Source organism: Larus michahellis, chromosome 11 (assembly GCF_964199755.1).
Source record: "Larus michahellis chromosome 11, bLarMic1.1, whole genome shotgun sequence".
Classification (NCBI taxonomy): Eukaryota; Metazoa; Chordata; class Aves; order Charadriiformes; family Laridae; genus Larus; species Larus michahellis.
Genome location: NC_133906.1, coordinates 12,927,329 through 12,954,231, shown reverse-complemented (window position 1 = coordinate 12,954,231; position 26,903 = coordinate 12,927,329). Strand labels below are relative to the sequence as shown.

General features: G+C 52.1%; 1 protein-coding gene across 5 annotated transcripts in view; it reads left to right on the top strand.

Annotated features, from left to right (window-relative positions):
• Positions 1-26,903, top strand: part of ARHGAP26 (Rho GTPase activating protein 26) — a 149,217-nt gene that overhangs the window by 24,440 nt on the left and 97,874 nt on the right. For all 5 annotated transcript variants that reach the window (XR_012589553.1, XR_012589554.1, XM_074604573.1 and 2 more), the window contains exons 5-11: positions 165-266; positions 3,209-3,319; positions 4,175-4,279; positions 5,074-5,203; positions 5,582-5,682; positions 8,230-8,324; positions 17,557-17,635. Coding sequence is in view for 3 of the 5 variants with exons in the window: in XM_074604573.1 (XP_074460674.1) it covers positions 165-266; positions 3,209-3,319; positions 4,175-4,279; positions 5,074-5,203; positions 5,582-5,682; positions 8,230-8,324; positions 17,557-17,635 (723 nt within the window). In the remaining 2 variants the exon portion in view is untranslated. The remainder of the gene's footprint in view (positions 1-164; positions 267-3,208; positions 3,320-4,174; positions 4,280-5,073; positions 5,204-5,581; positions 5,683-8,229; positions 8,325-17,556; positions 17,636-26,903) is intronic.

Below are 26,903 nucleotides of genomic sequence, written 5' to 3'. Positions count from 1 at the left end.
TCACCCGCTTCCAGTTTATGACCCGTGGCCTTGGTCCCGTCTTGTGCTGTGCAGAAGGGGGTTGGCTCCCACCTGGTGCTTGCAGTCCTGCACCGTGCTGTAGGGATGCCGTGCATCCTCACGGCCATTGTGTTCAGCATCACACTTTTGGTTCTGTTTTGTAGGATGCCAAAAAGAAATATGACAAGGAGACGGAGAAGTATTGTGGTGTCCTAGAAAAGCACTTAAACTTGTCTTCGAAGAAGAAAGAGTCCCAGCTTCAGGAGGTGAGAGCAACCTCTGGTTTTCTGTGTCTAGCAGTAACTGTGGTGAGCTTTTTGAATGCGTTAAGCAGTTCATAGCATTGGTTCTTCTGGCTGTAAACTCATTTTTTTTTTCCCTCACTCTGACTGCGAGTAGTGGGTTTTCCCCTCTTCCTGTAATCAAAGGGGACGGAGCTGTTTTGGTGAGTAAATCAGAGATCCCAAAATGGACAGCAATCAAAAAGGAGAGACAGTTTATAATTAAAGAGTGTAACAGAAAGGAACTGGTTCTGCTGCAGGCTGCCCTTGTGCCAGCACAAATCATGGATGTCTTTAGTTCCCTCTCTGAAAGTGGCTGCACTGGCTTTGGGCTTCATGGGAGGAGCGATCAGGCTTAGTGCTTTTAAACTGCTTTAGGGGCCTGTTGCTGACACGGGACATAGTTTGCTGCTGGGCCAAATGCTCTTACTGTATGAGTACACTGAGTTTTCAATCACTTCTTCCACGTTTGGAATTCCTTGCACTGGCCCGGAGCTGGGCTGGTCCTTGCAGGGTGCACGTCCTTGCTTGTGGGCATGATGCTGATGTGTTGCTGAGCTGTTTCTGGGGGAACTGGTGGGCAGAGGTGGTATTTCCTCCACTGGCATAGCTCAGGTGGGGGTACGGTGCCCAGCGGAGCTGGGGACTCAAGAGAGCAGATACGTCTGTGGCACAAATAATCATCTTCCACCAAATTAGGGTTGAAAAAGGGAAGAATCAGGGTTGACATGCCTGCAAGCCAGCTTTGTCCTTGCATAGATGTTCCGAGTTTGTAAATCCCTTACCATGTGGAAGCACCCATACGTCCCAGAAGACAGAGAGTCCCATTCTCATGGCTTTTAAATAACCCTTTAAAGCTCTGTTGTAGTTTGTGTTTGGAATACTATTGTGAGACACAGGAGTGGAAGGATTTCTTTCCAGGGAGGGGAGGAGCCACTCGTGGCTCTTGGGTTGTAGCAGTGACTTTCAGAGGTGTGATCCCATGCCCTGGCCAGAGTACAGCCCTGCGGGGCTACCTGGGAGCCCGGGGCAGCAGGGTGCTGCGATGCGGTGCAGGATGCAGGCAGTGGCTGTGTGCGGGGTGCGGTGTGGGATGCAGTGCGGGATGCAGGTAGTGGCTGCGCGCAGGATGCGGTTGCTGGTGCACGTTGAGCAGCGCTGGCTGCTGGTGCCATCTGCTGGCATCTTCCACCTAAATGTTGACTTCGGCATTCGCTGCGAAGGCAGGAGGAGGCTGGAGCCAGCAGCGCCTGCTCCCAAGTTCAGGTGTAGGGGCCTTTTCCCCTGGGGTACTAGGAAGCATACATTATTTTTGGTGGCTCAGGCTCCATGGAGGAGGGGGTGCCTTTGAAAGAGCAGTCCAGTGTGTAGGTTGTGAAATGTGGATGTGGTCCATGGGAGTGCTTGGCCTGTCTGGCACCTCCCCTGGGGCTGTCCACCGTGGTCCCTGCCCGCCGTGGTCCCTGCCTGCCAAGGGTTCTCTGGGCAGGGGGCTGCAGCCACGGCAGGTGTGTGTGGGAAAGGTATGGGAGCATTTTAGGAAAGTGAACACCACCCGTTTATGAGCAGTCTGAAGCTTCAGTAGATGCCCTGATGGCTTGAGAGACAAGGGTTTGTAGCTGGGAGATTTGGTGCTTTGTATTTCCTAACCTCCTCTTGCTGTCTGCATCTGGAGGGTGATACCAGGCACAAGGGCAACTGCTGCGGTGAGGCGGGGAGAGGAGGAAGCCATGGGAATTTTCTGCTGCTTTGGCTGCTGACCAATTAAATAACACACAGAGTCTAATCTGCCATTTAACTCCCGCCAAAGTTATTTGATTGCGTCATATTTTCTGCTTTTCAGAACTCAGTTTGCTAAATACCTCAGCCTGCGCACCACGGGCACGCAGCACAAATGCTGGTGGCAGGTCATGGGGAAAACAGGCTATTTCACGCCTGTGTCACGCAGAAAATCAGGAGTAAGCCACTGTTCGAATGCAAGTGGGTATTTGCCAACTGGGTTTTGCAGGGCGCGGGAGCAGCCGTGAGTCCAGCCCTGACGGGGTGCACGGCACGGCGTATCCTCCTCCTCCCCGGAGGTCCGGGTCTGCCTGGGCACAGTGCGGGTCACGCTGGCGAGGACTCCCTGCTGGCCTCGGCCGGGACAGAAGAATTTGCCTCCTGTTGAGCAATGGCTTGATGGCGTTTTGTGCTGGGGGTGAGGCTCTTCGACCAGCTGAGTTTAGTGACGCTGAGATCAGAGGGATGATGGGTCACTCAGACCGACATCCCTGTGGGCACCACCGCCATCTGTGATGCCCTGGGTCGCTCTATGCAAAGTGTCACTCGCAAAAGTGGCAGCAACATGTGTTGGGGATGGCAGCCTGGGGATACCCATGTCCCTCACCCCACTTCTAGTGCAGCTGCTCTGTGCGTGATGAAGTTACTGTTACGCACTGGCATTCAGCGCGTATCCCTATTTTTGTTCACTTTAGCTTCAAAGCAGAGGGGAATTGCTGTCTGCTGAGCCACCGAAGTGACACGCTCGCTGGAGGGGGTGGTGGGGTGCGTGCACTGCCCAGTTTGGCCCCAGGATGCTCCAGGCAATCTCCGGCTGTGGTGCTTTCCAGAAAGCAGAGAATTGCCTTTTATTGTCAAGTATGCAGTGACTTCTCGTTTTTCTTGCTTCTAATGCATGCTTTTCTACACAGCTGTCAGGGAGGTGAGAACATGAGTCATTTTTCAGCTGAAGAAAGGGCCTGTTCATGTGAATCAGGTTTATATTTAATCGCTGTGCCATCTGTCCAGCCCTGGACTGGGGTCTGAAGCTGAATTAGTTCTGCACGGACGCGTTCCCATTAGACCCAGATGTCCTCTGGTCACGAGGCCAAGCGCTGCCGGTCAGTAGTAACTTCATATTTCCTCTTTAATCTCCCCGGCGCTTGCAGGCAGACAGCCAGGTGGACCTGGTTCGGCAGCATTTCTACGAAGTCTCCCTGGAGTATGTCTTCAAGGTGCAAGAGGTCCAGGAGAGGAAGATGTTCGAGTTTGTGGAACCTGTAAGTGAGGGCTCAAGCTGCCTCAGCCTGCAAGAAGTGTGGGATTGCATAGAGACGCGGGGACTCGTGGGGAGTGGGGCTGCGGGGTGGGGCATCCCTGCGGAGGGGTGGCTGGGGGGGGTCCAGCCTTACCCCACAGCCCCTCTCTGGGGGAGATCTGGGGGGAGAAAGCACCCATGTGAGCCATTAGCTCGGTGGCCATGTGCACGCTGGAATATTTCATTTTTTATTGTGCAGACATCTCTGTCGTGGTGGGCTGGACTGAGGGGCCTGCTGGTAATTAAAAGAAAAATAGGCTTGATTGGGAAAAAAAAATAGAACTGTAACGTTCCCAAGGGAGGAAGAGTGCAGGAGTGACAGAAATCGGGGAGAGAAAAAAAAAAAAAAAAAAGGTTTCTAAGACCTACCTTTGCTCAGGTGCTAAGTAGTTTAACGCTCCTCTGGGAAGTGCCAAACCTCCGCAGCTCTTTGCAAAGACAATTCCTGCTGAGCCAAGAGTAACTTGGGGTTGGGAGAGGCGCAACTCTGGGAACGGCAGCGTGCTGTCTCCTCTTCCTCCTGGCGCCTTCCCGCACCTCCTGTCTCTTCTCCCAGTGACCCTGGGGCTTCGGGGATGCAGGGAGGAGGGGGGACAGAGGGGACGAGAGGTCCTGGGGCAGGGACTTGCCTTGGCTTTGGGGGAAGGAAGCGCAGACTCGGCTTTGGGGTCAGTTCAGGAGGTTTTGAAAGCGAAATGAGGAACAGAGCATCTTCCCAGGGACTGCCGGCAAGGCCCTCCGCCCCGGGGTGTTGCAGTGGCTCTGAAGGCGGCTGTGGGTCTCTACTGACTGTCCGATTCATTTTACCCCAACACAGCTGCTGGCCTTTCTGCAGGGGCTTTTCACCTTCTACCACCACGGCTACGAGCTTGCAAAGGACTTCAGTGATTTTAAGACAGAGCTGACAATCAGCATCCAGAACGTAAGTGTGCCACGTGCCTGTGCCACTGTGCCATGTGCCCGTCACCGTGACTGGCCTGCAGAGCTAGCTAACAATTTGATATATTTTAATAAAGGTTTTATTCTCCTTTTTTCTGTGTGCCGTTAAGCAAAGGCTTTGACTGTGTTGTCAAAAGTAAATTCTTTTTTGTAAATAGCACGGCATGGTATATACAGCCTACATGGCGGTTCATTCCCAGCTTCCCCAGGAGCCAGCTAGCGGGCAGACCTCGTTGCCTGTTTCAAATCATTTTGCAAGTGTTTTGAAGCGCTGTTTGTTCTGGGAAGTGCAGCACTCTCTGCTGCGCCAGTCTCCGGGTTGTGGAGCGCAGCCCTTCTGCCGGCTGCGGCTGCGCCCAGGGCGCGGTTGGTGCCTGCACGTCAGACGTGTGTTCAGGGCTTTGGCATGTTGGCATTGCAGTTTTGCTTTCCTCTCTTATTATAAAATTACTCTTTTTCTACCAAAGATTCAGACTTGTTTCCTTCTTTTGAAACAACTTTTTCACAAAACTCATAATACAAACAACTTGCGAATTGTCATAACATTTTTCTTTTAGCTTAAACCCAGGCCCAGGAAGAAAACCTGTCCTGTGGCTGACAGGGGGCTCCCCTGCTCCCACTTCCCACGCGGGCTGTGGTGACCCAGCTCTGGGCTCCCATCCCATCCCATCCCCTCTCAGCCTGGTGCCTCCTCGCTGCAGAGGGGGCCACGTTGGGTCCATGCATTGGAGAGGCATTCCTGTTTTAATTCGAAGGCATTCCTGTTTTAATTCTCAGACAAGAAATCGTTTTGAAGGAACGAGGTCAGAGGTCGAATCTTTGATGAAGAAGATGAAGGAGAATCCTCACGAGCACAAAAACATCAGCCCGTACACGATGGAGGGTTATCTCTACGTGCAGGAGAAACGTAGGTGCCGGGGCGGCGGAGCTGCCTGCCAGGGCAATGCGTCTGGGGAAGGTGGTTTATCACGGCGTTGGGCATGAAGGCTAATTCAGCAGGCTACAAAATCCGTGAAAGAGAGGGATTGGCCCAACGGGCGGGATATTAAGGTGGGAATGTGGAAGGCAGGTTCTCCCTGGGAGGGAGAATCCCTGCCAGTGCCTGATAAAAGTCTTTCCCCTGAACAGAAGGGGGGTAATAATGCTTAATCCACCTGCAAATTCCAACAAGAACCGTAGGTACAGAAATCTGTCATGTTAAGTGATTGCTAAACGTGCAGGTTATTAATGGGAGGGCACTGAAACTGTGCTAGTTCAGCGGATAAAAACTGCATTTGCTTTGCAGGTCACTTTGGGACTTCCTGGGTGAAGCATTACTGCACATACCAGAGGGAATCAAAGCGGATAACGATGGTGCCGTTTGACCAGAAATCTGGAGGAAAAGGGGTGAGTGCTGGTTGGCAGCAGGATGGCGTCCCGGGGTCTCTGCCGAGGAGTGCTGCGGAGCTGGCAGCTGCACGCTCTCCCGGTGCTCAGACGGATCCTTTCTTAGCAAGGTGACACAAATGCCAGTGAAGTGGGTCAGATTCATTCCAGGCTGAGCGGATGCCACATGGGGAATTAACTCTGCACCTTGTTTAAAAAAACCAAAAAAAATACAAGAAAACCCCCAAAGCCCACAGATCTGTGGAAACTGTCAGCTGTGCCAAGAGCAGAGCTGGTTTTTCAAGTGGATACAACCCCTTGGACATCGCTCTCGTTTCATGCCCCAGCTCCATATTCCAGGCTGATGTCTGCACACAGCTGTTTGTAAGGACAAGTCTGCAGCAGCTGCCTCTGGGCTGAGACTGGGCCTTTTACCTCTCACTTTTAGTCTGTTCTTTATTTACTTATTTCTGGTTTGTGGAAGGAGAGACCTTTAAAAGCTGAAGTGTGCACAGTTGCATCTTCAGTTCCATGCTGGCTGTCCCTGGCATTGCTGGGCACGCCGTGGGTTGTGTGCCTGCCCCGTGCCCTGCGAGGCTGCGGCTGTTCTGCAGGTGGAGGGGGTGGTCGGGGCCGGGAGTGGAGTGGGGTCATGCCACGCACACCCACCGCACCCCAGCTCTGCGTGCGCCTGCGCCCTGGTCCCCAGGCCCTGCTCCAAGACCTGGAGAAGAGAACCTGGTTGTTATTTTGCTCCATCCTCAATGCCTGTGACTTGGCGTGAAGCTGGTTTGTTTTAGACAGAGCCACAGCAGAGCCTGGAGCTGCCCTCGGCCCCGAGGGGGTGCGGGGGAGCGGCAGGAGCAGTGGATGTGGGGCGTGGGGGGTCAGTGCATGCCATCTGCCCCACTGCTCCCGGGGCAGCGGGAGCCCGACTGTAGCCGGCTTTGCTCCTCTCTACAGCAGGAACAATAGACCCCTCCGGAGTGTTCCCGGCTGGGGTGGTTTGCAGACATTATCCCCTTGCAGGGGAGTGCCGGGGGCAGCTGGACAGGCTGCCGCATGGCTCCCTGCTGGCAAAGGGAGTCGGCTGCGAGGAGGACAACTTTTAAAATTAATTTCCTCTTGCCTCGGAGCATCTTCATTATAATTCAGCATTAAAATATCCCAGCCCTGTAATCATCAGCTGCTGCACTGTGTTTCATGTGGTCTCTTCGCATTTTGTGGCTTCCCTGGCACCCCAGGGTGTGGGCGCTGCCGGCACGACCACGAGCCCTTCTCGTGCAGGGCAGGAGCCCTGCTCCGGCATGCCGTGCCAGCCACCGCGCTGGGGGGCTGCTCACTCAGGGTCTCCTGGCTTGCGGGATCCTGGCATGAAACGCCGCCTAAGCTGGGACAGCTCTGTCGGAGCCGCAGAGTCTGTCAGCGATGACCGGCATGGGCATCAGAACGTGGAGCAGCCTGGGGGCTCATGGCCGCGCTGCCGGGCATTTCGGGGTCTGGCTGGAGCAGGCGCCAAGTGACAGGCGATGTCGGTGCTGCCGGAGGAGACCCAACGCTCCTGGGTCACAAAAGACACTGCGTGGTATCAGCCCCTTGTGAATGCCCCTCGGGCTGCAGCTGGAGCCGGATATTAGTGGGTTTGAAGCCGGGACATTCCCTGAATACCGGACAGGGAGTTAGGTAGCTTGGGAGCAGCTTCGTGCCAGCAGTGGGTGCAGGTAGCTCTGCTGATCCCCATGGAGAAGGCCTGCAGGGACCTCTCTCAGGTCTGTCTTCCCGGGTCTGTTCTGGATCCTGAGATGTGTTTCCTGGAAAAATGGTGATGTCAGGGAACAGGGTGGTCAGCCAAGGTGTCATCAAAAACAGCACGGAGAGCACAGAAAAGTGGCCGTCTCCAGGAACTTGTTCAGAATGCATTTTCTATTGAGTCATCAGTGGATTTTACAAATTGGAGAAGGGGAAATGTCTGTGCTGGCAGGGACTGAGCAGGGAATTCCTCCAGCAGAGGACAGCAGTGCACGCGGATCCTGCCGGATCCTGCTCGGCGTGTGGAAATCCAGTACAACTTGGCTGCAGACGCCTGGATGGGAGCACGGGTTTGTCATTGCTTTGTTATATAATAAACATTTTAAGACATGTTTGCTCCCGTTAAAAGAGTTCTCATGTGCAGAAGGCTGCCAAAAACGCAGCCTGGAGTGAAAATTGACAGCCAGGTCTATGATGCATTGTTCAGCAATGGAAAATAAAGTTGACTTTGCCCAAAAGTTGTGGTTCAACACTCCCTGCCTCTCTGAAGCATGGGTTGTGTGATGCTTAGTGCACAAATTGAATCGTGTGCGTTCAGAAAGGAAGGCTTCTCGTGAAAGATTTTGGGCTAAACACGTTTGCAAGGGTGAAAAGACAAGTCCTCATGTCAGATATATAAAAATACATATTTTTAGCAGGCTGATATTGGCAAATCCCCCCAGCTTTGAACATGTTCGTTGAAAGCGTGGTGGGTGCTGGAGACAAGCACACGGTTGGTTGGTTGTTCTCAGCCTTATCTGCGATTTTGCCTCTTCTTAGGGAGAAGACGAAGCTGTTACCCTCAAATCCTGCACACGGCGGAAAACTGACTCCATCGAGAAGAGATTTTGCTTTGACGTGGAAGCTGTCGATCGGTGAGTGCCAAGGGGTGTCGCAGCCTCGGCGTACCTGCAGGGTGCATGCGGGGGTGTTAAGCTAGCTGTGCGCGGGGAAAGGTGACACTCATCCGTACTTGGCTTTCCTGGGTAGTTCTTGTGCAGTTTCCGTGTTTCTCATCTCCTTTAGTCATACCCTCCATGAATGGAAAGCATTAGTCCATGGAAACGCGTTCTCCCTGGTGCTTCTAGCCAAGTGCTCTCAGTATATTGAGTTAGTGCTTTGGTTTACAAGGTGCCGAGTTTACTCAAGTCTCTGCGACTTTAATGGTGTTTTAGCACTTCTGCAGTCCCTGGCCACGTAAGGTAAATGGTCACAAGTATGGAAAAGATGCTCTGTGGGTGTTTTGGCAGGGATATGATGGCTCTTTCCAGCATTGGGTATGTGTTGGAATAACTTCAGCTTTTGTGCTGGAGAGTGGCTGTTGCTGGTCCGCTATGGATGGGCGGTAATGGCAGTCCGGCTTGCACCTCGGGGCACTTCTCATTCATTGCTTTTTCCTGAAGGAGTAAAATGCTTTCTGATGTCATTTATCACGTAGCAGCTGAACCAGATGTATGTGTGGATTCAATCTATAGCGCCTAGGAATGAAAGCCTGTTATCATATCTAATTAGCATCACGCATGGCTTACATATATAAACAGGAAAACCAGGCTGGGGTTGCTGTTCCAAGCGGGATTAGTCACTGCCTCATATCTTCCTCGCTGCAGGAAGTTTACATGGTTTACAAAAGCTCTCTCCAAAGTCACTGCATGTCTGTGCCCTCCTAGTTGTGTGCCTGTTCATGTTCCAGCTGTCCTCCCCTGTGCTGGCCACTGTGGGAATGCCCAGGAGGTCTCGGAAAACCCGAGTTCATGAAAACCCGCGGTGTTGAATAACGCTGGAATAGCCCACGGTACCTCTCCCTGCCCAGCCTGAGCTTCCGCAGCATTTTGCTGCCAGCCCCAGGCTGGCAGGGGTTGGGGTGATGGAGCTCTGCCTGCCTTGGCTGAGGGATAAGATAACCCCGGGGCTGCAGCCCGCTCTCTCTAGCTGCGCTTTCCTCCAGAAAGCTGCAGTGTTTCTGCTGACATGGGGATTTTTTTTTTTTCCTATGCCCCGAGGATGTATTTTTTTTTAAAATGTGAAAATCAAAATAAAACTGGGAGGAGGAGAAGCCAGCCACCACAATAGTTTTCTTCTGCAGCGTGTTCAGAGGCAGCTGAACCTTCCCTTGATGTTTGGAGCCTGCTAGGCATGGGATCAAGAGCTACTCCAGAAATATGCCTGCTAAATGTAAATAATGGCAGGGGAGCGGCAAAGGCGGGGAAACCCGAGAAATTGCTCATTTCTTGTACGCGTTCCTGCTGCAAGAGTTTGCCTCTGCCTGAGAAGACAGTGAGAGCAGAAAACATGAAATAAAAGGCTGGTTCTCACCCCAATATACAGGCAACTCTGCATATTTTTGGTATCAGGATTTGTCATTAGTTGTCTAAAATAATGGTTATTTCCAAAATAGTTAAGCTAAGAGGAAGAGGAGGCAACAGGTTTTGCATGGCCCAAAGAGAGTGTGCTGTGCCCAGCCTGTCTCCCCCTCCCTGGGTTGGTCGTGCTGAGTGTCGGGAGATATGGGCACCATCAGGGCTTTGGGTGACACTGTCAATGGCCAGTGTTTGCTGGAGATCACCTTCACCTTTCCCGGCACCCCTGATTTGGCCTGTTCTACAAAGCGGTGTGTATCGAGGAATGGTTTCCTTGCCAGCCCGGGATTATCGGGGATTGACAGCACGTGGGTGCCACCCTGCAGCTGTCCTGCCGGAGCCTGGCCCGGCTTCGCCGTGTGGCCCTGGGAACGCAGGTGATCTGGTGATGTTGTGCAGAGGTGCCCAGTCGCAGCCGGAGGTGCTGGGGCTCATCTGGGCACCATCGGGAGGGAGAACCGTGCCGCTGCTCGGGGGGTCAGCCAGGCTGGGGGAATGGGAAGATAATGCTTTCGGAGGCATCGCTTTCCGTTTCGTGCTGGAAGAGAGCAGCTCTGGCGTAAGGACCCGAGCACAGGCAAAAACTTCAGCCCATACTCTCCACCCAAGTCCGCTGACCACAAATGATAGGATATCTTTGACCAAAGGCTAGCTGGAGCGGTGCCTGTGTCTCTTTTCGCAGAACGGAGAAGGCCGACTTGTGTAGTAGGCTTTTTGCCTTGCACTGTTTTTTTTTTTTTCGTTTTTTTTTTTTCTTTTTGTTTTGTGTTTGTTTTTATTGTTTCTACTAATAGAGAAGTTAGAAACTTGATGTCTTCTTCCCATGCAGGAAGTCTGGATATGATTAAGGCAAACATCCCCAAGATGCTTCTCTGTCTCACATATGTACTGTGTTTTGACTTACAGTAATTTTCCCCTTTCTTTTCCGTATGCAACTTCTAAATGAAAGTTAGACTTGTAAGCAACGTCCAGCAAGAGTCAAGTATCTTGTAACTGATAGGTGCATACAGGCACCAGTCATTAAGCCAGCCCAGGACACGGTGACACTGAGAAAACCACGTGCATTTGTGGTGTTCAGAGGTAAGGGTGATAATGGCACTGGAGTGTGCTTCTGCTGAAGGTTGAAACTGCCTTTCAAAAGGTGAGCTTGGATACAGGTGGATTAAGAGAGTGGGAAGATTTTTCCGTACATATCGCTCGCTTCCTACAATTAAATTGGATTGTCCCTTAAAAAAGTATGTGTGGGGAGAGAATATGCTGGGCTACCTGTTTGCTTCCTCGGCAAGGGGCATTGCTGCACTGCTGGGGGTGGCGGCAGATGGCAGTTTGTGCACAGAATCATAGAATCACAGAATGGTTGGGGCTGGAAAGTTTAGGTTGTTAAAGCTCATCCAGTGCCACCCCCTGCCCTGGGCAGGGACGCCTCCCACCAGACCAGGTTGCTCCAAGCCCTGCCCAGCCTGGTCCATCACCTCTGTATCTCTCCAGAGACACATCCCGTGGTGTTCGGTCGGCTGTTCTGGGCTCTCTGCTGCGGGCCCCTCCGGAGCAGCGTCACGCTCGAAGGATCCACAGGCTCTGGGTTGAAACCTGTGACTGTGCAATGTGCCAAGGCCACTGGTATGTCCAGCAGTGCTGGACAGGTGATGCGTTGCTGCCACCCACCATTTGGGTCCAAAACATCCCTTATTGCTGCAGCAGATTACACTTAAATAACCTTGCAAAGGCATCTGCAAGCCAATGTCCCACGTGGGCTCTGCGGCCGGGACAGGTAGCCCGTGCTCATGCCTTTTTGAGTTACCTGCGTGCCTTGGTGCCATGGGGATAGCGTGAGATCTACTTCCTTCCCAGGCTCTCCTGAAGCGTATTCAGTAATTTGTTAAGTTTTCTGTGCACAGACTGGCTTATTTACCAGTTTGGTTTATTATGGCCTGACAAGTTGTGTCCATGTTACTTAACTGGGGTAGGAGGATGAAGCAGCGCCGGTGGGGCTCGGGGACAGGGCTATCCCTCTGTCTCCTGCTGGAGCTGGTGGTATAAAACCTCTAGTAATTATGATTTGCTCATGTGTCAAATCCTGTGCTAACAGCCACACGCATATAAGTACGTATGAGGGAATTTCATTTTCTATTCAAGTATTTTTATCTCCTATCACCATAAAATTCGCGTAGCTCTTCAAGCTCTGTCCATAGCAGCTTGCCGGGTGCTGTAGGATGCGGTAGAACCCCGGGGTTTGGGGGTGACAGGGACACAGGAGCGAGAGGACCACGCTCGAGCTCCCGCATTGCCGTACAGCCTAGAGGTGGCAGCCTCGGCTGGCTCTTCCCCGCTTATGTTCATCAGCACAGAAACGGGCTCGTTGTCAGCGTTGCATTTTGGGAAACTGGTACACACGCGACATGGGGTGCAGGCGTGGAGATTTTTAAATAACACCCGGAGAAGCTGCTGCTTGCTAGGGGGGAAAAAAGTAATGTTTTTTTCTCCTTTAAAGATGATTCAGCACTACTGAGCTGAAAATCTTGAGCCTGATCTGTCGTTACATTTCTTCCTTTTCCTATTGTCTGATAAGGAGATGCCGAAGTTCTTAATGCTGACTGAGAAGCTGTGGTACAGGTGTTCGCGAGAGGTCTAAGAAATCTCAAACACTGCATTTGCAAATAGTTCTGATTTTCTCTCTGGGAAGTTGGGAGTATTTTATTGCTTTGTTACAGCAAACTTAGCCCCAGAATGGTGTTCAAGTGTCTGGCTGAAATACATTGCCAGTGTGATGGATAGTGTGTTTTACTGTCACTGCTCTTTTTTTTTAAACTAAACTTATTTGGAGTCTCTGTGCATTAAATCAGTTTTGTAAACAAGGTAAAGGGGGATGACAGCCTGTGTCTTACAAAATGAGCCTTAGGAGGAGGAGTATCTCATCTGGCTGGTGACAAAGGCTGTGTAATTCAGGATAATGTAGGTCATTGCTCTGGGCCAGAAGCGAAGTGCTTCTCATACCAATTGGCTTTTATGGGAACAGGAGGTATTCAAAATTTGGGGGTTTTGGTCTCTTAGTTGTTCATGAAGGCAGTGAACTCGGCACGTAACGCCATTGCCCTGGGCTGCTGCCCGCGTGCCCCGAGGTGGCTGGCGTGGCGCTGGGTCGGGCTGCGCAATGGTTGGCAGCGGGGTGGGTGAGCCGCGAGGCGCCTGCCCCGGCATTTCCCCGACCAGATGGCATTCAGTCGGCGGGTGGTTGGCGTTGCCCTGGGTACGCGCTTTACAGACCTGTGTATTTCTTTGTGAGTGTCACCTTGCCCATGGTGGGGCACGCTTCCCGCTTCCCAGTGCTGCGCGCCGGTGGCCACCCCACCTCTGCTGGTGTTTCCCAGCGCTCTCGCCCGTGCTCTTTGCACAGCACGTGCAATACAACTTGTACTTGTTCCTCTCCTGGTGTCGCCTTTCCAATGACCTTTTAAACAAAGCAATTATGGGGTTTTCACAGGCGGGCTGGCAACGAGCAGCAGATAAAGCTCGTTCCCCCCTCAGTGGCCACGGAGACCCACACCAGCCCATGCCCTGCAGAACGTGCTGGTGGCGGTTGTACTAAGAGTGCTTTAAGCTTTACATGGACACGTGAGACTTTCTGAGTTCGGGAACAAAGTCTCCCCCTTATTTACATCTTCTCTTATCTTTTTTTTGGGGCCACGTCTGTCTGCTGGTGCCTGGACCAGCGCCCTATGGCTGTGGGTCCTGTCTGGGGTGCCAGCAGCGTGCGGTGACACTGCCCTGCTCAGACTGGGACGACAAACTTCTCCCTGCGCTCAACTCCGCTCAGCCCTCGAGACCCTGTTATTAATCCGCTCTTATGTTTTTTCATTCAGCAGTTTAGATCGTCTCGGTATGATAAGCTGCTACAGGAGTTGAAAGTTCTTATCTGTTTCTATTGCTTTCATTATTTGTTTGTTTTTCTGGAAGAAGGAAAAGCTATTGGACTTTCTCATTTTCTTTGCTTGCTTAGTCATAGCTCCTAAAAACCAGGTTGTTTTTCACAAAAGCTGAGATATTGAGAAAATTCAAATTTCCTGTGTGGTCTCATATGGAAATATCTCTTTAGTTTTTTAGATTGTAGCATATTGAAAATATACTTTCTTGCAAAGTGTTTACCGTGTTCTACCCTGGTCTCACGCGTCCGCATGCACTCAGTTCAGAAATGGATTCCTGCTGGTCACAAAATGTCCCTTTCCTCCCCTTGCATCCCAGAAGAAGGCAAAGGGTTTTGGTGCCTGGAGGTTGAGAGGGATGTTGCAGCCCCTACTAATGAAGCAGCGGGTCCTTTTTCTTGTTTGCCACAACGGTTCGCATTTGTGTATTTAGAGGTCAGATCCAGGAGGGTCCCCATGCTGCTGTCCCCATGCCATGGTCTTGGGGCTGGCTCAGCTGGGCAGAGCCACCAGGGTAAAGGAGGCTTCTCCGGTGTGTGTCCGTGTCACAGCAGGCTTTGGGAGGGGACAGGAGCTGCCCAGCAGCACAACCCAGCTACACTCCAGTATTCAGGATCATTTGTATGCTAGCTGAGGGAGCAAAGATAGGGACGTTTTGTTTATCTTTTGGGAAAGGAAGTCAGGGAAGGGCCTTCCCTCTCTCAGGCTCTCCACTGAATAATTGAGATATCCCTAATCTAATGAGCACACTTCTGGAAACGGTTGATCTTCAAGGAAACCCCATGTCAATGAGGCTGGCTGCAGACAGCGAGTCCAACACAGCGGTGTGTTGATAGTATTAGTAGGATGCTGTTTCAGTGCCAGACATCCTACCTGACTATTAAGCACGTGGTACCCTGTGGGTATCGTCCAAATAAATAATGAATGAGGTGTAATGTATGGGGTGCATTTTAAGCACATCACAACCAGGAAGACGGTTCTGCTCAGGAAAGTGGTGCAATGGATGCCTTGGCAAATGAACGCCGTGGGAGAAAATGCAGAGCTATTTGCAATGTAAATAGGCTTTTAATTCAGTTTCTCAGCCCCTCCCCTCATGCTGTTAAATAAGTTTGACTTTGAAGTGAAGCCCGAAGAGTTGTTATCTGCTCAAAGGCAGAACAAACATTTTCACGTTATCACCTTTTTGCCCTGTGCGTGAGGGAACCTGGCACGCCAGATACCAATATTGTCTCCCGAAGACTGCGGCGCCTCGCTGGGAGTCCAGTGTCAAGTTTAACGCAAATGAACAATTTAAATGTCTTTGTTTTAATGTCTTGGCTAAAGAGACAGGAATCCCAATATTTCTTTTTCCCGTGCCTCCCTAGTTGAGCTAGAGCCCTTCCAGGGTTTTCTGCCTGGGATAGCTGTGCCCTCAGCAGCAGCTTGCTCTAAACTCAGACTTAAGCCCAGGCTGAAAGGGGTGCAGCTGAGACCTGTGGTCACCCAAGGAAGAGCCTTCTCCTGCCGCTGGGATGGGTTTGCTTCCAGCTCATTGCCAGCGCCACTGCCAGCTCCTCAGGCACCAGGGATGACTCTTGAATTGCTTTGTCTCTGCACAACAAGGAGCTTTGTTCAGTGATTTGAAAATATTTGGCGTTGGATGTTGAACATTTTCTTTCTCAAATGGGGTGATGGTTAAGTGGTTTCCTCTTCCCTTCGAAATGAGTAAATTTCCAAACCACTAAGCTGGTGAGTATTGACTGACTCACCAATGGGATTAGCAGAGATCAAACATATTATGTCTGGTTTACTTGGACCTGGGCTTGTTGCAAGCCTGAATGCACGGTTTCTGCTGGTGAAACAGTGCTAAGCTGCCATGTGTGTGCCGAAAGCCAACTGTTGGGTTGGTTGGTTGGTTGGGGAATGGAGTTAGGGACAGGGGTTAATCCTTTGTTCCTTGCCCATATGTACAACAGAAGTGACAGAAGATGGGCCAAACCCACCACTATGGGAGCTCCTGTTCATGTTTTCTTTTCTAACAGAGGATCAGCTCTTATCGAGGACCAAAGACTTCTGCAGAGTGTTGTTACAGCTCACGTTCTCCTGCTGAATCACTGTTGGGAAGTGCAAGTTAGAAATTACCCCTCTTCCCAGGCCTTATCAGTTCTTGAGAATTTAGTACCAAAAAGAGCCTACGTGCTCTGCTGAACGCAATCCCTAGGAATTGCTTCCTCCCTGCCTTGTGCCACGGCAGCCCCGTGCCCCGCGAGCGGTGATCCTGGCTCTCTGCTGCCCTTCTGGAGCCGCTGCGCTTCGCCATGGAGGGGAAGAGCAGTGTCAGAGGTTCTCTGTTGTCTGCTGTTGATGGATGAAACTCCACGAGCATTGCTGCAGAGGGTGCTGATAACCACCCTGAGCACACAGTCGTGCAGCACTCTGGCCATGCCTGTGTGTCCCCCGTTGCCAGGGCTTCTGCCCGCTCTCCTCCTGCAGAAATAGCTGCCATGCTCTACTAATGCATCTGAAAATAGCCTGGGAGGAAGCAGAACAGCTAGACCAAACAAACAGAATAGATGTTGGCCATCTCACCGAGACTGGGGGCTCTGCCTGCGAGGAGGTTTGCTGGGAGCGTGAGCAGGGCAGGATGCAACCCCCGCCTTGGAGGCTGGAGACCAGGACCCGAAGGCTGGTGAGGCGTAGGGCTGGCTAGGCTTCTTGTGTCTGGATCCGCTGGCTGTGAGATGAGCTGAGATGCCGAGGATGGACAGCCTGACAGCTTGCAGCCAGGCGAGATGCAGTAAATCGTCAGCCCGCGGTGTGCCCTGTGGGAGCACAGCGTTGGCTTTCGCCCTCTGCGGCGTGTTCCTCTCTTTTGCAAACACACAACCACACCTGAGGTTGTGCAAATACTCCATGTTAAATCCATCATGACCTTGGTGCTCATGCTTATCAGAGCTAGGTAATTAAGTTTTAACTCATTTTATGGAAAGGGCAGTCCATGAGTAGACTCAGGGTCCACTGAGGAGTGGTGGAGGTGGCATTGGCCCTAGGGCGAGGGCTGGACCAGTGCTGTCCCCTGCCTGCCCGTGCTTTGTTTGCAGGCACTTGGGCCTGTTCTTTTCCCTTCTCATTAAAATAAATAAGCAAAGACAGAGTTATTTTTGGGGGGCTGGATTTACAGTACAGCTCAGGGGCTGTTGTTTGTGGAATGGTGGGGGGTGGCAGGGCCAGGCAGGACCAGCTGGTGCAGGAGGGAGCACCCCGGGACCCCTCGCAGTGCTTCCCCCGCGAGGCTGCTGGCAGGGGCACACGCGGAGCAGGGTCGCATGGCTGCCGTTACTGCATGTAACATCAGGGTATGGACGTGGTCAGGGAAGTGGTGCAGCCACCTGGCATGAACATGTTGGGGATGGAATTCTTCACAGAGCAGAAGGTTTCCCCCCACCAGCCGGTGCTTGGGGCGGTGGCAGGGTGTGGGGGGCTGGGGTGCGTGGATCTCCTGCTTGCTCAGTTACCTTCCTTGCCCTCTTCTGCTGCTGTGGGGATGTGCTTAGCCCAAGTGCAGGTGAGCTGTTTGGCCGAAAGCCAGAGGAATAATTTGGCATCCAGCCGTCTTACACTAAAAACACTGAAAATGTGTGTTGATTGTTGGAGATCTCCTCTGCTCATTTGCTGGTCCTGGTTAGGTCCTGCAAGGACGTCCCTGGAGAGGTCAGGCTGGGCTCAGCCCCATGCTGCTGGGGCTTGGCTAGGAAGAAGGATGTCCTCTGTCTCTCTCATGGGAAATTTATCTTTGTCATCTTTGTTTTCCATCCTGCAGTTTATTTACAGCGTTCCCTTTTTCTCCGCAGGCCCGGCGTTATCACCATGCAGGCGCTTTCAGAAGAGGACCGAAGGCTGTGGATGGAGGCAATGGACGGCCGGGAACCGGTGAGCAGAAATATTAGCAAAAAATATTAGCAAAAAAAGCACTGGAGAAAATTGTGGAGAGCTTTTTGTAGCCTGGGGCAGATTGTTTGCTGCGAAGCAGGCTGTCACGCAGCGCCTGCCAGCCGGTGCAAGAGCTGTATCCGTGGGGCAGCTCGCGTCTTCTGCCAAGAGAATAGTTTAATCCCTTGGTTAAATATTTGAGGTAATACTGTATCTCCTGTGCTTGGATTGCTTGAAGGTGCGGTGGAAAGGAGGAGGGTAGGCTTGGCCAGCACAAACATGCTGCTGTGCTGTGCTGAAAGGAAAACATGGCAAAAAGAGCAGTGGAAGAAAATACGCTGTAGATTTCCAGGGCTGTTTGAGTCCTGCAACTCATCTGGCAGCCGTTTCTGGGTCTTGTAGAAAACTGCAGATTTAGCGTGAGCGGAGGAGTGTGGCCCCTGTTCCCCGTACTCAGCGATAGCCTCTTCACTGCCATGTTTGCTCCTGCCGTGCCAAAGCTACACAGGCTTCCTCACCTCTCGAAGGCGTTATGGAGGTTTTGAGAAAACCTCATAGTTGCTGGTTTTTATTTTTTAACGCGTATGCCACGTTCAAAGAGCTTCAGCTGGTTCTGACTGGGTTCCCTCGGAGGAGCGCTGGTGCGGGTGCTGCGCGTCAGCGGCGCAGTGCTGCCCGGTCTCGGCGTGGCGGCCGCCCAGCAACAAACGGCAAACACAGCACCGCCGAGCAGCCTTTGTACGCAGAGCGAGACCAGACTGTGGGCCTCTGTGCCTCAGCGTGGCCAAAAGCGTAGCAGGATACGAAAAGAAACTTTGCGGATAGCGAGAGCAGCCAGGGCTGTTACGGGACAACCCGTACATTTTTGGAGTAGGAGTCTGTGCTTCTGGGCTTGAGTCAGGCTCTGGCAGGCGGAGGAGAGTCCATGCGGGGAGCAGGGTGTTCCATCCTAGCACAGCCCCACGGCCACAGACTGGTAGCGATTTGAGCAGATCCCCCCCAAAATCCACGGAAAGGTCCTTGTTTGATGGTAAATATGTTCGTTAAAGCCAGGTGAGACGTGGATACAGGCGGGCTGTTCAGTGAATGCTGGAAAGCACACGCTGGGCTTAGTCAAGCAACTTGCTTTTGAAACGTGCAGCGTCTGGAGGTCGGGAAGGCTGTGTGTGCGCAAGGGTGCTGCTCTCTATTTCAGGTAAAGGATTTTGTTGTGGATTACAGCCAGGTCTGAGCCTGGAATCCATTGAGTAATTCAGGCGGGATGGAACCTCGGGAGGTTTCTAGTCCAGCAGATTGCTCGGGGTGTTACCCAGTCGGGTGCTGAGAGCATCCAAGGGAGGAGACTGCCTCCCTGGGCTCCAGCTCTGCTGCTTCACCGTCCTCCTAATACCCAGTCTGAGCCTCTCCTGTTTCAATTTACACCTATTGTCCCTTGTCCTCCCACCAGGCAGAGCTGTGAGGAGCCTGGATCTGTCTTTCTGATGCCTTTCTCGCAGGAAAGATGCTGTCAGGTCCCCGCCAAGCTTTTCCTTCTCTGAGCTGAATAAATGCTGCTCCCTAACAGAGAAGGTGCTGTATAGCTTGGACCTACCGTTGATGGTGATCACAGCTCTCTGCCACATTGTTTTCTTCCCTGCAGCAAAATTGTGCTTCTGGGACAAAAATGCTCACTTGCACCTGAGATGTACCATTTCCAAGAACGGGCATAGTGGGAGGTGCAGGCACAGAGGCGAAAAGGGACTGAATGTGTGTTGTGTGCGCAGGACAGTCTCTGCTCCCTTTTTCTATCATGTGTTGAAAAGGGACCCTTGTCTGGGAGAGCCAGCCTGCTCCTCCGCCTGGGCTCTTGCCGTGGATGGCCCTGCCCTGGGGCCGCTGTAGTGGGAGGACACTGGGGTGTAAGGTGTACCAACCTCTCCAGCTCCAGTGTGCAAGCTCTCTTGTTCCCTCCAAAATTAACCCCTACTTTGGCACCAGGAGGCAGGATAATATTTTCGATTTCTTCAGAAACAAAATGTGCATTCTTGCGCCTAGTCCAAATCACCCCTTGTCCTTCAGGCCGCTCACCTGCTTCCCACTGCCTCACCTCCACTGACAACCCTTGTTGCAAGGATGCGAAACGAGGTCACTTGCAATGGGATCTGCATCAATATGGTCACCCACTTGCATTTTGACCTGCTGATGTTTTTGGGTTTTGGCACAACAAATTAGGATTGGGTTGCAGAAGTGCAGCCAGAGATTTTGCGTGTTTGTGCTATGCGAAAGGTGCTATGAAGTAACAAACGCAGGACTGCCTGGATTATCCTGTTTCAGAATCTGGTTATGTGAACTCCTTCAAAAACACACAGGTCTTCATGCTGCCGCCTGCGTGTTTCTATTCTTCCCTATCATGCCCATCAGTAGCTTGCTCATCCAGCACATCAAGGATTGCTGCTGCGCATTAATGCAATACCTCGTGGCACTTAAATGCTAATGGCGTTTGAACCTGGCCTTCCAGGTGTGGTGTGGGAGCCATGGGAATGAAGCCTGTAGGGAAATGGATCCAAGAGGCAGTTTACCGCCGAAGATGGTGTGTGTTGACAGACAAGGTAGCTCCTTGTCCTCAGTTATCCTCCTTGATCCGTCAAAAGTGGAGTTGTTGATCTGTTCTGTTTGGGTTTTCATCTTGCAACACCAGGGTGTGGGATGTTACCTGCTCCACAGAGATTTCCTTGAGCAAGAGACAAGGATTTAACCTTTGGACTCCTAGAAATGTCCATTCTATGCTTTGACTATATTTCTGTAACCAAAAAAACCCTACTGGAAAGAATGTCTGGTTTTCCTTCGATTTGAATATCAAGTGTGGGAAAGATTGGCATGGTGGGGACGGTGATTCCATGTGCAAATTCAGGCTGTGGAGAGATTAAAGTGGACTGGAGTTCGTTTCTTAATTATAGTTAAAAAAACTAAAACCAAATATTGTATTACATTTTAGTAAGATCTAAACATAGAATGTAGGCTACATTAGCCAAGACATTTGTCACAACTTGAAAAGATTTATTATACATCTTACAGTCAAAGCAGTCTCCAGATAGCTATCATCAGTCTGTTAACTCTTACCACTTGTTACTAATTTGACTAAAAACCCTGCGTTGACTTTGGGTTTTCTTTTATGTTACAGAGGCTGGAAATGGAAGAAAATGCTAACTCCGTAACAGTTAGCAACAAGGGCGGTTGCATTCATTTTTCTTAAGATACTCAGGATAATTTTCCTATGGTTTTTCTCGTCTGGTGATGCAGTTTGCAAGTGTGTATGGTGGAGGCCAGAGTGATTCTGAAACTTCGTTGGAGCCTGAGTGAAGAGTAAAAGCTGTGTTGGCTCACAGCAGCAGCTGTGGCAGGCTGCAGGATTAAGAGAGGCGCAAATTAGGCTGTTTGCTTTGTGGCAAAGAACTGAACAAGATAAGCATTTCAGTAAGGTTGTGGCTTTGCTTGCCAAGTCTGCAGTGAGCGTGCCAGCCAAGAGAGAGATGTCAGTGTCAGCGGTTCCTGCTATTACCTTCCGAGCAGGTTGGTAATCTTAGAAATCATTCTCACATCAGTGAGGGCAGACTGGTGGTGTACTGGGTTGGAAGCGTTTGGGACAAGAAAACCTTTCTCCAGGAAAATGAGCCTCGCAATGTAAGGGTAGGTAGAGGGTTTAGGATATGAAACATGTTAGATCATATCCCTGTTGAGCTGTATAAATCCGCTGTCCGTAATCTTGAGTGGTGATGGAGAAGTTAGTGTTAAATGGCAAATGCAACAGCCTGTGATCCTGTCAGAGGAAATAAGACATGGATGGGATCTGAGCAGTGCTGTTCTGGCACTTGCATCGCGCTGCCCTTTGCTCGATTTGTTTTGTTTTTCTTTTTTGTTCTTCAAAGCAATACAAGTCTATAAAAAATATAGCCAGCATTTGATACTGGAGTTGGTTTTGTTAGTGCACTACGGACTGGGGACAAGCAGTTGGTCCCATGCCCTTGCAGGGGAGGGAAGGAGGACTCTGAAATGGGGACACATCAGCAGTACTTTCTCCTTTCCTTCTGCTCCCCTTACCCTCTCTTCAGTTCTTTAACATAACCTGCAAGCTCACAAAAGGAAGAACAAAGTCCCTTGCATGCTTTGGGAGGCTGAAGGCTAGGCACTGAATGGAAAGGCAGCACCGCAGAAGCTGGTGGGTTTTGTCCTGGCACCTCCCAGGGGTTGGACCTGTTGTACTGGAAGGGCCTTGTTCTTCTTGGCACTCGTGTGACTTTTAGTCTTTGGGTGATTAAGCTCCATCCTCTGGAAAGCAAATAAGGTTTCTGCTCCCATTCTGGAAGACGATTCCAGGACTTGACCGCTCTGCTGTCTAGAAACCTTCCCAGGGTTTTCCCCCCTGGCCCTGAGGTCTAGTCATGTCTGCCCCTCTGTGTGGGGATGCTGGGCTGCATGGCCACCAAGCTGTGTGGAGCTGAGGGCCGTGGGGGACAGTCGGGTGGCAGCTGCGGTGCCTGGGTTTTGTGCCAGGCACTGAGATGCCGTGTTCATGTTCCCAACCAGGGGCTGGGCCTGGCTGGAAATGCGATGCTGTTTGTCAGTGCTGGGAACTTGCGACGTTCAGAAGTGGTTACAGCTGAATTAATGGAAGCCCAGAGGGCAAGATCCACATTTTTGAGATATTATGAAGACACTTAAACTCTCTCAGACCTTCCCTAGGTGCCGAAGGTCTGCAGGCACCAGCAGCCCTTTGCTGAAAGCATTCTTCTGCCTAGATGTGCCACTCCTTTGCTTGGGCAAGGAGCACCTTGTGCCCACTCCTGGCTGCCACTTCAGCAGCACGCTTTATCTGTCTTGTCTGTAATTTATTTTCCTCTGTCTGAGCCCCAACCAAACTCTTTCTTAGCCTTCAGTCAAGGCCTGGCTCATACCTGTAGCTATCGGAGATGGCTTAGAGTTTACGGCAGGTCTGTTGTTTATCAGCCTAATGAAAGTAAGCACCAGGTGAGGTCAGTATGTCTAAGTGCCTATGAACCTGCACAGGCACCCAGAGCCTTTCCTCGGCGGCAGGGGTTGTGATGCTGCCTGGTTTTGCAGGGTGCTGAGGGTTCTTGCTTGCAGCCAGCAGGAGCTCCGGGTGATCAGACGTATCATGGTGGGCGTGAAGGACTCGATTCCCTTTCTGCAGCCGCCTCCAGGCTTCCAGCCATGACTCAGCTCAGCAGAGCCTAACTCCTCCTCGGCTCTGTGGCGGTGTGGGCCACCCTGACCTTCACTGGGGCTGTGGTGGCCACCCCGGTGCCAATTGACAGGCTGGAGTTGTGTCTTGGGTGGTCGGTGCTGCCTCTGCACTGGGCTGGGAGCGGAGGTCGTCCCCCAGCGCCGTGGGCTTGCGGGCAGCACAAAATGGAGCAGGGCGGCGTGGGGGGAGGCCGTATGGCCGGGTCTCCACTAGATGGCAAGCTGAGACCAGCCCGCTCATTGCACTTGTGTGCCAGCGGGGACCAGGGCAGCCCCCCACGTCCCTGGGGGCTCTGTGGGGTGTCGGGGGCTGCCCTGGCCCGGCCGGGGCTGGGGGAGCCCTGTGCCCCCGCAACCGGGCTGCCCCTGCCTGTTGCCCTGCTCCGGGGCTCTTTGTGCTGCACGGCCTGGGGAAAGCTCTCGCTTCCCAGTTTTGTCCCCAAAACCCGGCACAGCCCAAAATTTAGAGCCGCTTCCTTCCCCTGTTTCTCTGTCTTCCTTCTCCTGCTGCCCCAAAACGAGCAACTGATAACCTTGGGGGCAGGCAGTGTTTAATCACGTTAACTGCAGGGAGGTGAGCGCAGTACCTTCAAAACTTAAAGGGTCTCTCGGCTTTTCCCTCTGTCCCTCCCCAGCCATGGGGGTCCTTCCCCCCTCCCTGTCCCTCCATCACCTCCAGGTCTGAGGCTGGGTGTTTCCATGGGGACCACTGCCACCATCTTATATCACTTGGGTTTGGGCCTGGGGTGCCCTGCGGCCCTTCCCGGGGTCCCTGCGGCAGGGGCCATGGTGCCCTGCTGTGGTGGGGCCTGTGCCCTCCTCAGAGCCGGCCCGTGGTGGTGGCTGACTTGGTTTGGTGCGAGGAACAGAAGTGAAATAGCCAGCAGCTGGCAGCATGGCTGCTGGTCAGCAGCTCTCCACCCCACCGCTGGCCTGGCGACTGCAGGGCAGGAGCCTTCCCCATGGCGCTCCCCACTCAAGGTTCTCCAGCGGTTCCTCCCCATGGACTATGCAGTGCCAGGTGCGGTGGCCCTTTGGCACCTCCGGCCATGCTGTGCCATGGCTGAGGGCAGTGGGATGAGGCCCACCAGTGCTTCTGGAGCTCCCGCGGCGGCGGTGCTGGTCCCGGCCCCTCGGCTGCGCTCCCCATCCGACAGCTGCGTGGCGGCGCTGGAGCTCGGCTGGCGTTGCTGCTCTGGAATTGTCGTGTTGTGTTTTTGTAGCAAACCCCAGCGTAACAACAAAGCCCAGCCTTGCATTCCTGTCCAACAGGCAGCACCCTCGCCTCCCGCCTCCTCCTCGGATATTGCTTCTGGGAATTCTTTCTGAAATTGTTTTTCATTTTCCTTGTCTAATTATACAAAATGGTGAGAGATTAATTTCCCAGTGGAAATGATGTCTTTTGAACTCAATCCAGTGCTTTCAACCTCGGCATTCCTGTCATTTTGGCTCATTCAAAAAATAAATTAACTTGAAGGACTTCAGTCCCAATACCCGCGCTGCCACGGGGGGATGTGGTGGGGCACTGACCGCACGCCTTCCCGACCTTCTCGTATCGTGTTGGGGTTCGCTGGAACCCACAGATCTGCCTTATCACTTTAATTCATTTCATCTCCAACTCCTTGGAGGTCACTTTCTTCTATATTGGTTTTGGTACTGCGCTCATTACCTCTGTAGCGAAGTGTTTCCAGCAGATCTTGAAAACCCCTCTTGCTGGTCCTTGTCTCCATCAGATTTGAGCGTAGGGTGCAGTTTTTGCAGCTGCTGCTGCGCCAGTGTCAGGCGGGATGCGGGAACAACCACTACAGCAACTGATAATGCCAGCTGTGCTTTTCCCTGAGGGCGCTGGCTGTGAATCAGTAGTCACTGGGACAGGACATGAACCTGTTGGAGCGGGGCCAGAGGAGGCCCCGGAGATGCTGGGAGGGCTGGAGCCCCTCTGCTGTGAGGACAGGCTGAGAGAGTTGGGGGGGTTCAGCCTGGAGAAGAGAAGGCTCCGGGGAGACCTTGGAGCCCCTTCCAGTCCCTCAAGGGGCTCCAGGAGAGCTGGGGAGGGACTCTGGATCAGGGAGGGGAGCCATGGGACGAGGGGGAACAGTTTGACACTGAAAGAGGGGAGATTTACTTGAGATCTCAGGAGGAAATTGTTTGCTGTGAGGGTGGTGAGCCCCTGGCCCAGGTTGCCCAGAGAAGCTGTGGCTGCCCCATCCCTGGAGGTGTTCAAGGCCAGGTTGGACGGGGCTTGGAGCGACCTGGTGTGGTGGGAGGTGTCCCTGCCCAGTGTGGGAGGTGGGACTGGGTGGCCTTTAAAGGTCCCTTCCAACCCAAACCATTCTATGATTCTAGAAGTGAATTATTAGAGACATTAGAAGAATCTTCACCCAGAACATCTTTGACTACAGATGGTGGTCTTTGGCTGTTTTCTCTTTGCACGGGGAGCTTGTGGGCGAGATGTCAGAGCAATCATCACGTTTGCTCTTCTGGTGCTCTCAGGGGTTTGATGTGTGTCTGTCTCTCCATCTTATTTACTCTCAGCCTTTTCCATGCTGATCTTTTTACCCCCTCGATCCCACAGACATGTGTTTCCATGGGCTTTCCAGAGAAAGATGGTTATTTTTGTATGCTTTATCGTGAAGTTTTTTCATGGCCTTCATCTTGCCTGGGTTTGTTTGCTTATGGCGAATTCGTTCTTTCTGTTCTGTTTTCTGTGACCTGACTCATTCCAGTTGCTGCTTCTCCATCTCTCTGTCTCTCTGTCTTTGCTGAACAGAACATTTTTTCCCCACTCTGACCCCTCTCAATCTCTAAGTTTCTATTGTTTGCTTTTTCTCTTCGCTTCTAATCTGCTCCCCGACCCAGACAACCTAGTGAACTTTCCCTGAACCGAAGCTGCAGTCTCACCCATGCTCTCGCACCGCCTGGGAGCATCTGAACTGCCTCCCAGGGTGGCACCTCTCTCTCAGTGGAGGTATGTCCATCACCCATGGCTGCAGTGATGGCGAGCCGCACTGCTGGCTTGGCAGCAAAACCTGCCCCGGCTTCTCTCTTTTGTGTCCCACAGTTCAAGATTTTTGCCAAAAAAGTTCTTTGTCCTTTTTGGGGACACAGTGGTGGAAGAGTGTCTTCAGAGAATCAGCCTGAGCTTTCAGACTGAATGATAACCTGGGCCAGTGGGAGATGTCCCTGCCCATGGCAGGGGGTTGGATGATTTTTAAGGTCCCTTCCAACTCTAACCATTCTATGATTCCATGATAATTTGTCGCGTTCCATGTTAGTTTTTGTATCACATCACTTAGTGCTGTTCCCTTCTTCTCCCTCTCCTGTTTTGTAACCTATTTTAAGGCTATAATAGCAGTAACTTTACGCTGAGTTTATAAGCTTTTATTTTGTTTCTAAAGCACTTAAGCCAGTGAGGTCCAAAACCTTGACTTCAGGCTTTTATTCCTAGTTCCAGCAAATGCTGGTGCAGTGGTTGATAGCTCACCCAGCCAGAATCGCTGCTGCTTCAGGCTGACGGGTTTTTGTGCTTTGCTTAAGAAGCTGTTTGGGTCACAAAGAGAATAGTACTGAGAGAAGCATTCTAGATCATCTTAGAAAGAGAAAAGAACGCTCTGGACTGCTTTTACACACCTGAAAGTGCTGTCCCACCCACTTTCGGAAAGTTTGTGACTTGTTCTCTTTCTTCTGGCTCTATCGCTGGGGGCATCCAGGAGTGGCTCCTGTCTCTGGTTTTCATCTCCTGTGCACGAATGCCTCGTCATCTCTTTGATGCATTCTTTGCTGTAGCCAGTGTTGCCACGGCACTCTTCATTGTGGTCTGTGCTGCACAAATTGGCTATGGAGGTCGGGCTGTACTTGGAGACTAGGATGGTTGGTGCCATGTCACAAGCTGGGTTTCGCTCTCCCTTTGGGAGAAGATGTTGGTTCTGCTGGGGAAGCGTTGGCAGCTGCCTGTCTCTCCTTGTATTATCTTGCTGCTGATACCCACAGAGGCAAACGCGCAGAGGAGTGAGGGCTGGGATTTGAG